The sequence below is a fragment of the Schistocerca nitens genome, chromosome 3 (assembly GCF_023898315.1).
Source record: "Schistocerca nitens isolate TAMUIC-IGC-003100 chromosome 3, iqSchNite1.1, whole genome shotgun sequence".
Taxonomy (NCBI): Eukaryota; Metazoa; Arthropoda; class Insecta; order Orthoptera; family Acrididae; genus Schistocerca; species Schistocerca nitens.
The window spans coordinates 772,990,411-773,004,280 of NC_064616.1; the positions used below are offsets into that span (position 1 = coordinate 772,990,411).

Below are 13,870 nucleotides of genomic sequence, written 5' to 3' on the forward strand. Positions count from 1 at the left end.
CTATTATTTAGATTTTACCTCATAGTGGATTGTACATGTAGAAGTAGTGCAACTTTGAACCTCTGTACCTTGGAAACTGATAAAGCTATCAAGAAAATTTTCAAGGTTATTAAAGAGTGGGATCTGAGGAATATATGGTAAAAATTTCAGCTATTTGCTTTGCATAGTCATCTTAGAGCCTCAACTGAGTTTTGGTCCACTGATGATGGTGAAAATATAGAAAAAAAATATTTTTGTGGGGTTTTCCGAGGGACCGCCCGTGAACTAATGGTGCCTCCACAAGTCCCATGAAGCCCACAGTAGACCATATCAAATGCAAAAAGAACCGACTGATTTGCTCCATTTGCTTAAACAGGAGGAAGTATGTAATATTCATACTTCGACCCTGTTCTGTTGGATAGTGACACTAAGACAATCCTGCAGTTGGGTATACAAATGGTCCCTAGTCCAAGGGCTATTCAAAACACTTGACCTTATCTTTTTATCACCAATAGACCCTGAGGTAGGGCACTGGAAAGTGTCATTTTTATGCATGAAACATACTAGTTGTGCATGCTTTCACATGCGTACTGCTTAACTATCTTACTTGTTATGATATTGCAAATGCTATATGGATTGCCCAAGCAGCATGAATCACCAAGTTTCTTACAGAAGTGAAGTACTGAGAACCATTTGTAATCATGTAATATAAAACTGTTTCAGTCAAAAGTAGTGTAAGAGGTGATTCCTTAAAAATATTTTTATTTTCAGGTAAAATTAAATTTATATTTTTAGATTACTAGTTTTGATTCTGTCAAAGGACACATTGCTCTGAAAATGACCACATGTTACACTCAAAATTAGTAATCTGAAAATATAAATGTGACTGTGTCTGGAAATAAAAATTGTAATAAGACAAATTGCAATAAAGCATAAGTGATAAAAATGTTGTATTTCATAAAAACAGGTAATTTCATTTTGCAATATTGCCCCCGGCATTTGTATACCCAACTGCAGGATTGTCTTAGTGTCACTATCCAACAGAACAGGGTCGAAGTATGAATATTATATACTTCCTCCTGACAAATAGCCACTAGGAACATTTTCTAAGGTTTTGGCAGAAATTGCAATTGATTGTATGTTCTCATCTTGACCTGAAGATATTCAAGATGGTTACATCAAACAAATTATCACCAGAACTGAGTAAGCAAGGCAGGTGATAAACATATAGATCTTAGACACACACTTTAATGACCAGGAGTGTTATAATGCCAAATAACAGTCAAAAAGTTACTGATGAGGTGACTTCTTATGAATTTTTTTGCACACTGTTGGAAGATGGGCTGTGAGAAAAGTCCTAAAGGATTCCATTGGTCCATACTAAATCCTGCACTGCTTGTTAGATGTCAATTTACGACTTGAAGAAGACAGAAGTAGAATGGTGTCCTGATACAGTCCTAAGCCACAAACTGATAATGAGAACTTTTGATGTAAAGCTCCAGAAGACCTACTGTCTGACTGATAAGCCTGGATGAATGGGCTGCCATAGATGTTATGATAATGGTGTGAAAATGTTAGAACACTAGGATGCTATCACATTGCTGTAGCGATTGTATTTGACAGAATCCATAACCATAATTCTGTAGGTGATTCTGAAAAGCATTTGAAAGTCAGGCCATTGTTTCCCAGGAGGGGGAATAATGCTGCAGTGGGTGAATTGTTCAGTGCTCTGTAACTCTTGGAGCTGTAATCTGGCAGTGTGCAGGTCCCAGATTCATTTCTGAATTCTTGCTGACATTAACAGTTTCATATATTAAAATTCTACTTACTTAGTATTAGAAGAATGTTTTAATGATCATACAAAATTTGACATCACACTCACTGTTCAAAAAGCAGTAAGATCTTTTTGTGCTTTGTTTTGTGTTCATGTAGTAAACCTGCTTTCAAAATTAAGTTTTGTCTTTCATTGATGAACCTTCTCTTATATTCAGTACAAGGCTTCAGTGGCTACATGACAATATTTCTTCCATTTGTTGAAACCATGCTTACTGTGAGTTGCATACTTCATCAAAATGGAGCTGATATTAATGGATGATGAAAATATAATTGTCTACATCTACAGGGTGTTCCAGGAGGAATGGTCAATATACAGCGATTAGACAAAGGAATGATCAATATACGGGGATACCACACGAATGATCCCTTGAAGCAAAAACCTTCATATGGACATATGCCCTATTCTGAATGGTTTTTTTCATATGTACTCATATGCAATGTGTATTTTACAAGTATCAATTGAAAAAGACATGTTTTTAACATATTCGTCTCTAAGCATTATCATACATCTCGGATAACAGCTGCTGTTCAGTTCACAATAAATGTTCAGATATCCTACCTTCAAGTTCAAATGCATATATGCTCTCTTGAGAGAATGTGTTGTGTTGCTTGTCTGAGTGCCTCTATACATTCCCTGATGGTGGCAGAAGTGTCCATGTTGCAACCAAGCACTTCATTTGATGTATTCACCTTTTGTTTGTATACCTCAGACTTCATCCAACCCCATAAACAGAAATCTAATAATGTAAGATCTGGCCAGTTAAGTGTGCTACTTCAACAGATCCAAAAATGTGGATAAATGCAGTTGAGATGTTCCTTCTCGTGTCTGGTAAAACGTTAAGGGGTTTTATTGTGCTAGAAATGCATTGCAGTTTGTGTGGTCAAAGTAATGTACTGAAGGTGTTCAGCAAAAACAAATTCCAAAAAATACAAGTCATGCTGCCCCTTAATTTAATCTTCTAAAATGAATGAACCTATCAACATGTTACTGATCATACTGCACCAAAAGTTGATTGAAAAACAAACTTGGAAATTGGTTTCCACTGTAGCATGTGGATTTTCCTGCGACTATTGGTGCTTACTTAGTTGTGTTGTTGGTTCCATTCCGTGTTAACATGGTTTCATCAGTGAATAGTGCTAATGGAAGCAAATGATGACCGTCACTTAACCATGGACAAAATTTAAGTAATGTGGCATCATCACCAGTGTGAAGATTGTGGACACACTGTATGTGTAATGGGTATTAAAATTTAATGTTTGGCGTACATGTTTTCTGGGATACTGATATGTGCAGAAAGTCGTGGTGTGCTGGTAGTAGGACTATGCTTTGCCATTTCAACAGTGTGTTGCTGTTTCTGCACTGGTTGTTGAACTATACTTTCAGAAGAAAAATGGAGACTTAAGAGAATACCTGTTTCATGCAATGTGCTGAAAACTCTGGTAAACACTCTAAAATCTGGAATTTGACATGTCGGAAAGTGCCGACAGTATTCCTCAACAGCAGCTGAAGCCATAAACGTAAACTATATTCGCATTTTCTTCATTAGTGCAGATGTGTGGTATTTTAGCTGGTGCATGCACAAACACAGTTAACCAATTCTTCTCTCTGATATACTCTCAATCCCTCGCACTGCTTCATTCACAACAGACCATAGACAATTGTGCATTCAGTGGGTTAGTTTAATATCAGAAAGACATCCCAAGCAAAGAGGTTGAAATCGGTGAGGTATTTTGGGTTAGAATAAAATGTCAAATGGATTGGGTGGGTAAGACATATACGTGTGTGCCACTAGCCTAAAAACAAATGTACATTAAATGTGTTCTGTCTCAAAAGTCATTCAGAGTAGACATATGTCCATATGAAGTTCTTTGGCTTCAAATGAATGTTCCTGTCACATCCCTGAATATTGAGCATTCCTCCTGGGATACCCTATATATTCCCCAAGTCATGTTATGGTGTATTACACACAGTTTAAAGTGTAAGTAAAATAATGCTGGAATGATCACCACAGCGTTAGATAAAACTCTCTTTAAAATTAGAAATTGGATATTCAGTGGAGACCTTTTTTAAATAAATTACTGAAATGGTATGTATGGATAGTAACATACTTTTATTTGAATAAACCATAATTACTTGTTAATAACAGATATCTACAAACACATTTTAAGCACTCTCATTCTCAGGTTTTGTGTGCAAGTTATTTTATTACAGCATGTATAGGAACTGTCAGTTATGTGGATCAGAAATCAGAAGTACATGGTCATTTAGGTTATGGCTTTTGACTGTGCTAACATCCTTGGCCACATTGTCTATGGTGCACCCAAATAAAATAATGGAGCAACTGATAAGAATGTGTGTTCACAAATTCCATGTTTAAAAATAAATATTCATTTGAAAAGTTTGTATCTTGCCATTTACTTTGATTGTTAATAGCCATTCAGAAAGTTCATTGCATGCAGCCAAAAAATACATTATTCACAACATTTAAAACATCCATATCCTGTTGCAGAAGCAAGGTAAAAAAAGTCATTCTGTTGGGTAATGTGATGTGTAGAAACCACTGGAAAGGAATAACACATGTAGTCACAGGAGGTCAGTGTGGGAGAAGAAGAATGGTCTTTTCCATGGGTCCTCAGAGACTTTGTCATTCTATTTCCACAACAACAGGTTAGCTGGTTCTATGCACTGCAACACTCCTGTACTTATCCAAACTGTTGTTCTAATTTTATAGTGAAGTGGAAGTGTGATGGAATATCTGCAGCTTCCATTGACACTTTACAGTTTCATCAGAGGAGACTGCTGAACTTGAAAATAATTATTCTGAAGAATCAACAAGTCTTCCACTACTGCACTACACTGAAGAACTCGACAGTGTACTACTGGCTGCTTGTAGTGTGTGTACTAACACATCACAATGAAAAATACCACATCCTTTTTTGTGGTATGTGATATGACAGTTGTGCAGCTGTTGAAAAAATTTGAATGTATGAATGTAATTGTGAATAGTGGGTGTGTCAGACTGAAAGAGCACTTGCCACACTGCAACAAACCCACACTTTGGCTTTCTGTAAATAACTAGCTCCCAGTGTCTGTAATCCCCTTATTTGCATTTTCATAGCTACCGTTTAAAAATGAAGAGTGTTGCAGATGTAATGGCCAATAGAAACCTATACTGCTCATAATTACTTAAGATGGATACATGATCAGGCTTAGACTGCATGTAGAGGTGGGAATCAGGATATTTTTATTACACACTCCAAGAGATGTCTTTATTGCTACTTAGTGGTTTTTCATAATTTCCACAAGGCCAGGTCCTGTAGCATGTGGCTCCCATCATTGACTACAACTGAACTGGTTCCTTTTTGTAGTGCCTATTAAGTCCCTCTCTTTGTCCTACCTGCTTGTTACATACTACTCCCTTTCCTATCATTTCTTCTTTTGTCTCTTCTCCTTACCATTTCACACCACGGCTGTAACCAGTAGGGCTAATGAATGGTGGGAATGATGGAATTCTACTTATTGTGAGTATATAGCATAGTGGGAGGAATACGTGATTAAATTTGTAAGTAACTTTGAAGTAAACAAGGTGTGAAAATAAGTACACAGAGCAGCCACCTGTGACTGCAACAACAGCTGTAACCAGGCTGGGTATTGGGTGACGCTGGACTTGGATAACAGATGCGGGTACATAATTCCATGTTGCTTCAACTCTGTACCGGAGCTCATCAATCTTAGTGGCTGGTGAGTGGTGACACATCAGTCACCTAGCATCCCATAACCAAACTTTTTCAGTGGATGATATATCTGGGGAACATGCTGACCAGGGCAATGGATGGAACACGCTCTTTGATGTGGTAGGTCAGGACAGCACTGACAGTCTTGCATTATCTTGTTAAAAGGTAAAATAATGGAAATCATAAATGTAGGGCACAGGCACCAGTCTTAAGACATCCAATGTAATACCTGCCCAAATAACCAGCTATGCTATGTTCATTGCAACTGATAAAAATATTGTGTCTGTTGAACAGCACAGGACTACTCTGATTTCCTAATATTAGTTGTAGGCGACTTTTCCCTAATGAGTATAGACTGAGACGTCTTGGGATTTAGTGCAGATGTTGTATACAGACAGTCTTGTGAAGTAGTTCTGAAGAGATTTTCTGAATGCTGCCTTGAGAACTTTAGTTCAACAACCCACATAAAATGGAAATATTTTAGACTGTATAGCTACAAACACATCTGATCCTATTGACAGCATCAATGTAGAGACGGGGATTAGTGATCATGTCGTCATAGTGACAATGCTTAATAAATTTAATGAATCAAAACTGAAGTAGATAGCATATTCAACAGTTTCCACAATGTGTATCTGCGTTATTTTCATGTAGGATTTCCAGTGAACAAAAAGAAGATGAAGGTGGTTAAAACAAATGTTGGATAACAAAAGGTATTATAGCTTCCAGCAGAAATGTAAAAAAAATTCTCCACTCTTTCATCACACACAATGACACTACTCCAGACATTAGAAATTATGTAAAGAAATATATCCAAATATTCAACAAGGTGATAAAAGAAGGCAAGTGACAAAATAATAACTACATTTCAACTGCAAAAAATAAAACAAAAGCTGTCTTGAAGGTTATTAGAGCAGAAACTGGTACAGAATGGTCATCATCAAAGAACATCTCTTTGCAAATTGAGAATAATGGATTTTCAGATCCAAAAGAGGTAGCTGATAAGTTTGTGTATTTTACTAATATAGCAAATCAGTTAATCCAAAATCAGTATGAAGACAGATCTGTGTGCCTACCACATTATTTAAATGCTAGCATTAAGTCTGTGTTCCTTCAAGCAGTCACAGAGATAGAGATGAAGCAAATAATGTCACTCAAAAACAAATAATCATGTGGGCATAATGGTCTGTCAGATTATGTATTTAAAAAGTTCTGCGATTATGTAATGAAACTACTAATGTATTCAGGGTAATTCATGAAGATATGCAAATATTTTAATATGTTATTCTACAAGTAAAAGTAAAGAAAAAAGTTCATATAAACACAGGTATGCAAATGGTTAGTTACGGAGTTACAGCTAATAAAGATTTTGTCTGAAATTTAGCACCTTTGCTGATATGAAGCCATTGCAAAACTGTACAAGGTTAAAGTAAAGCACGATTTCCATTTATTTTGTTGTTATTGGTCTGGTGTATCTGCAGTTGTTTTCCAGAACATCCAGAGAAGCAAATATTCATCATCATCATCATCATCATCATCATAATCATCATCATCATTTAAGACTGATTATGCCTTTCAGCGTTCAGTCTGGAGCATAGTCCCCCTTATAAAATTGCAAAATTATTATAAAAGTAAATTTGTTTACTTTCCATTAAGAATGTAGAAACCTTTGTCATTGTTGGCAACCGTTAGTGAGTTGTTTCAGTCGTTCATTTAGAAGCTCTTTTTAAAGCACTGGATGACAGACAATGCTGCTGGCATTTTTCTAGGTCTCTCAAAAGTGTTTGACATAGTTGACCATGACTTCCTTATTCACATATTAGCCGAAAAAGATGTCAGGGGGATCCCAAATCAATGGATAATTTCTTATCTAGAAGACAGGCAGCAAATGGTGGTTTTAAGAGGAAAATGTCTTTACATCAACAATAACAACACATCTATCCAGTAAATCATCAATAAAAACTTGAGTGCCACCAGGCTCTGTCCTAAGACCTCTATTGTTCCTCCTTTACGCTGATGATTTAAATGGCTTTATTGAAGTGAAAAAATAAATCTTATTTGCTGATGACACCAGCATTTTAATAATAGATGCTGACAAAATCTCTGTGAAAATGTGAATGGATACTTCAATGTCTCTAGTTGCTAGCTTGTTTCGAAAATATAAGAATAATAAATAAAATGCATGTTTGACAATGAGCTGCTTTTATTTTAACCTCAAACATTGACCGGTTTCAGTCACAGACCGTCTTCATGGATTAGGATTAAGACAGTTTAAGCCAATCACATCTGTCATTACTTAAATAATGGCCGCGTCTCATCTGTAGAGCATGTCATGAATTTCAGTATACTACACAGGACTTTTAGAAGCAGGCACAGTAATAACAAGCATGAACAGAGCAGTACTGAAGAGAAGATCAGAAGTATAAGTATTACAATTGTACAAAATATTTTGTACAGTTGTTATAATTATACTTCTGATCTTTTCTTCAGTACTGCTCTGTTTATGCTTGATATTAGTATGTTTGCTTCTAAAAGTCCTGTGTTGTATACTGGAATTCATGACATGCTCTGCACATGAGAAATGGCCATTATTTAAGTAATGACAGATGTGACGTTGTGGATTAAACTGTTTTAACCCAAATCTGAGGAGATGGTCTGGGACTGAAACCTGTTGATATTTGGGTTTAAAATAAAAGCAGCTGATGGTCAAACATGCATTTTATACATTACTTGACAGCTTTTGACAGTCACCTTCCAAAAAAATTTAAAAGAAAAAACTGTCTTAATGAATTTCCACTCTTCTCCACTTGTACAAGAATTTGATACAGTACCATATCTTTACAACACATTACTGAAATCAGTTACTGAAACTAAAGTTCTAAGGCTCTGGGTACAAGACAATTTAAAATAGAAATGTCATGTGGAAGAATGTGGAAAAACGCTTTTGAAAGCATGTTATGCTCTTTGTGTGCTAAACCAAAGTGCAAGTATTCAGGCATATTATGCATGCTTCCATTCAGGCAAAATAAGCATATCCATAGCGTAATATCCACGTCTCCATGGTGCTCCAGATATTGTTGCATTGTCCATCTGGATACTGGTATTGTTGGAAACAAGTGCATTTCTTGACTGAAAGTACATAATGTGACTGTATAATCCTGCATAGCTGAGTGATATTATGCCTGACTTCTCAGGACTGTATGCACAGAGATGTTGAAATTCTGTGTGGTGTTGAATTTGGCCCTCTTAACCTCATTGATTCTGTATTTGCCTGACAGTCGTGGGATCCCAGCCAATGTGAGCAGCAATATCACGAAGCAACAAACCACAGTCTTGAAAGCTCATGACCTGCCACTGTCAAATTCCGACACATGCTATTAAATGTTTCTCCTTCTTACATGAGGCATCACACAACCTTCTCACAAACATTTAATGTTCAAATGGGATTTTTGAATGAGAAGCCCACTACGTAATAGTTCCTTATATACAAAATGTAGATGGCTATACTCTTCTCTGCTATGTGCAGTTGTGCTGAAATGCTAATCATTTGTGTACCCAAGCATTTGGTAGACTTTATATCAGTTTGGCGTTTGTTGCATGTCCTCATCATGTTTCAGTTTTAATGGCCTGCATTTATGTCTTTACTTGTTCCCTTCTCCTTTCTTTCCTGTTGCTGAAGTTGGTTATATTCTGTGTACATATGTTGACCACTAACAACATTCTTACAAGGAAAGTTAAAAATTTTCTTCTGTGTCTTATTGCTGAATGTGCTGATGAAAGTATTAGAAACTTGGCTTAGTTGGCATACTTGGTCCACTGGCATGTGAAAAATTTTTGGATGCAATCCCAGACTTAGTAAAAAATTATACATTACACAAAAACATGCTGTGAGGATAATATCTGGTGTTTGTCTTCATCCGTTATATAGGCAACTGTTTGAAAAACATGGCAAACTAACAGTAGCATCACAATACTTTTAGCTCTTATGAAGTTTATCATGAAGCATCAACCACAGTTGGAAGATAATATCAGTGTTGTCGTATAAAACTTAAAAAAATAACCTCCACTATCCAAAATTTAACCTTGCTCTTGTAAAGAGGGGAGGAAAATTCACAGCTAGACTTACCTTGCATTGTACTACTACTACTACTACTTCTTCTTCTTCTTCTTCTTCTTCTTCTTAGTGGGCACCACAGCCATAAATTTATAAAAAATGCAATATTTTTCCACCTAAGTTTTATTTATTATTTATAAAATTTCTTTGTTCCAAATTTAGTATCACTTTTTAAGCCATTACTGAGTGTGTCATGTGGATGAAAGTGACAGTGTATTCACATGTGAAGTTTGGTACCTGATTTTGAAATGCTCTCAGTACAGCCATTACAGTCATGTATAGAAAAAGAGGTAAACAAATTTGATAGTTAGGTCACACCCATATGAACATACAAGGCGTTTCTTTAGACCAATATTCCAAACCAACCTCACAAACACCATAAAAATGTCCTAAGATGAATGTAAAGATTGCAAAGATATAGTACTCATAAAGGCGAAGTCCTGTTGAATGTTGTTGGCTATGCACCCAACACATTATCTCTGCCAAATGTGGAGAAAATTATGAAAAAATGAATTAATATTTGCATGACAGCTGATTGCATCACTAGGATGTACAAAAAGTGAGACTAAATTTACTCAGATTTTTTAAATGTATATTGTCTTTTTTTCTCGTCTTTAGCTCACATTTACTTACTGGTCTCACATTTGGTATTCTTTTGTTGCAGTTACAAGAAATGAATGAAGAAGCCGCTCATGAGTTGGAGTTAAAAAGAATATCTCCTACATGGTTGACATTTATTAGGATTTTCTTCAGACAAAGAGTTCTAATGCTTGCCTTGAAGATAAGCAGTGCAGTAGGCTTAATGATGCGTTATAAGTGTTTGGGATTCCTGCTAGTGATGTACTTTGTGGCCTTTGGTTGACTCGTTTCTTGTCAACCACCTTTTGTGTGTATGTACACAGTTGTCTTTGGATGAGTTGTTATTCCTTACTTGCACAGATATTATGGTTGTACATTGGTGTCTTTCAGTGACATAAATTTTAAATGCTCAATGAATAAACTTTGTTTTGGCATGTATATTGTAAAATGGAAATATTAGCTGTAGGTTTTAAGTCTCTGATAAAATCAATGTACCCATGCAACAGCCTAGTTCCACATAATAGACTGGGAAATGTGTCATGGCAATGCTATTACAGAAAGTATAATACTAGTCAGCATTATATCAGACAGTATTACCCAGTTCTGAGGAATGGTGGTGTTTTATGTCCACAAGTGAGGCCTCAAAGACAAACATTTGTACATTTCTCTGTGAACAATGCAGGCAACCGATATTTACATACATCATCTCCAAAGTGTGCATTGCCTCCAGCGCTGTTGTTATTTTTGAGGCCCCTGTCTAAATTTGCGGCTATTTTGTTTGGCCGCTCATTACGTATGTGGTGGAAGAAATTACCTGCTGATAAAAGACTGTTCATGTTAGAAGCATTTCGAAGCCATAGATACCTCCTTCTTGGTAAGTACTTCAAAAGAAGACATTACATTATTACTTATTATGATAAAGTAAGATTTTTGAGAAACTTTCATGGTACATTCAGCATCAGATATCTGTCAGTGTTATTTGGAAATAGATTATTGAAGCAGGTAGCATTCAAGAATCTATTAAACATAAATGTGTATTTATTGCATAATGACAAAGAAAGTTATCAGAACCTCAGGGGAAAATTTTCCCTTCAGGATCATAAATATGTGTTTGTTTCATTTATTGATTAAAAATACATTCACATTAGATGTTTACAAGTAATAGGTAAAGCAGTAGAATCAGTACTATTAAAGTTATAAACTCGGGGAAAGTACAAGGATGATGATGATGATGATGATAGGATAAGTAGGAGTGTGAATAGGAAGGATATGGTGAGAGGTATAGAGAGGAATGCTCTGTGTCAAGGAAGTAATCATAAATACAGAGAATGTGATAATATAATATTGTGACACTAAGTAAGTTACTGACTGAATCGCTGAAACTTTGTTATGAAGTTTGCAGAATGTGGAGATTGGTCAGAAGTGATCTGAAGGAGAGGTGTGAGTATGTATAGAAAATTAACTGATAGTTGTGGTGTTGGGCACTTCTGGAAAGTTAGTGATGCTGATAGGAGAAAGGATCATCAGGGTTTTCTTTTAGGGGGGAGGAGGAGGAGGAGGAGAGCTTTCTCAATAATGGATGAATTGTTTGCAGTAACAGTACTGTATGAAATTAAGACCTCAGTGAAAATTTTGTACACTAAAAGAATAATTGAAGTGGAGGAAGTTGTACATTTTTTGGTATTCTTGCGTTGTAGCATTATTATTTCATGACTTTGGATGAGACGTTTTGAATCTTATGCCTTATCTTCAGAAAGCATAATGGAATTGGCCTTTGAGTGGTTGCCTGGTGTTCTGACAGGTGGTCTTGGATATGACGTGATGATTCAACAGTTGGCAGGGGCACTGGTTCAACTTCTGTTGGGTTTAAGTACAACTATGGCCAGTTACATTGCTTTTTTCTAAATTGAATCTCCTATTCAGGTTAATTATGATGTCTGCAATTCACAGTTCTACAAATTCCCATTATCACACTAAAAATTTTACCATGAGTAATCGACTTCAGTCCATCCTAGTTCATTGCTGTAGTCTATTTGGCAAAAGAAAATCTCTGGTTCCTAGCAGTTCTGTTTCCAGCTTTTAGAACTGTGGCAAAACTGAGACATAACCATAGAAATGTAAACAAAATTGTGTTGTATGGTTGGTCATAGCAGATCAATGAAGCAACCATACCAACTTTACTTCATCTGTCATGTGCAGTCTGTCGCCAAATGGACTATATTCTCTAATCACAAGTGTCATTTACACCAGCGCAAATGAGAGTAAACACAAGTAAACAGATATTCACATAAAAACTGACTGTTCACTACCATTTGTTTGTATCTGTAAACAGATGTTTTCATTTGAGAAAATGAAAGAGGATAGGAGAGAGCAAGTGTCAAAGGATGCAAACTCTTAATATTGCTCCTTTTTCATTTCCCACCAATGGAACTGGCCCTGGAATTTCATTTAGTGCCATGTTTGTTATACTCATAATTGTGAACTGTAATATTTACATAGGATTATTTCATATGATGTGCATGCTGTTGGTGAGTAATATCAGCTGAAGAACCTGTTCTCAGGTTCCTAGCCTCTGGAGACAGTTATGACAGTTCTTTCAGTACAATTCCTCATTGAACCCATTTCCTTATTTATGCCCTCTTTACTCCATTCCCATGAGAAAGAAGCAAACATTGAATTTATTTTTTTCCTCACATTTCCAGATGCAACTTTGAGTGCTTTGGAAATTCCCTACCAGTGCAATGTGTGCTGTGGATCTCTTGGATTCTGCAAGCACCTTTGATAGCCATAGTCTTCTATTTTAACATTAAATTCTCCTCTAACCCCTCCATCAATATGCAACTCTTGTTCAATAACAAAAGTATTTATCACTTTGGGGGAATTTAATCTGGGCTATTTACACTGAGGTAAGCTTTATGATTTACTGAAAGATTACAAACCATCAAAAATGAGCCAGTACCTGTGAATACACACAAAATGTAACCAAATACTGTTTATTTGCATGTAGCTATTGTTTCTGCCTGAGGGAATACTCTTTAACTGATGCAAATTGGCATATGTGTGCTCTGTTGTGAGTCAATTTCAGGCATAAACCTTTTGAAACAAAGTATCTCATCACTGATAAAGTTATGCTCACAGTGCAGAGCTTTGAACACTGTATTATCACTTCTTTGGTGCTGAAATCATCAGCACATACGTTTCATTGGTTGCAAGAGTCGTCATAGTTCCAATACAAAACTGTGAGATTCAACTAGTGTTATTTTGTTTGACAAGAGTGCTGTTGGTGATCAGCAAACAGAATTCCACAGGAAAAGAATCCAAATTTTTGTGCAATCTTGGAACAGTTGGGAGTACTGCACTTCTCACTGAATTGCAGCGTCATCCTTACTTATCCTTATTCCAGAACGTGAGGGGATAGTTGCAAAGCAGATCACAACTATCAAAGAACATCATCAACTGAAGAAAGGAGGCAAGCACTTGTGCCCCAATTCAGAGTCTTTCATTATTCTTAATTTTGGTTTTGGATTTCTAATATTCCAGAGCTCTGCACTCATAATTATGCTCCCAGCTGAAGGAAACAAGTAATTTATCTTTTTCTTTACCTTGCCTTTTTGAAATGCTGAGTTC

General features: G+C 36.2%; 1 protein-coding gene across 1 annotated transcript in view; it reads left to right on the forward strand.

Annotated features, from left to right (window-relative positions):
- The window catches only part of LOC126248777 (metalloendopeptidase OMA1, mitochondrial-like), a 108,735-nt gene that overhangs the window by 18,517 nt on the left and 76,348 nt on the right, over positions 1-13,870 (forward strand). The window contains exon 2 of the mRNA XM_049950146.1: positions 10,329-11,117. Coding sequence (XP_049806103.1) covers positions 10,691-11,117 — 427 coding nt within the window. The 5' untranslated portion in view covers positions 10,329-10,690. The remainder of the gene's footprint in view (positions 1-10,328; positions 11,118-13,870) is intronic.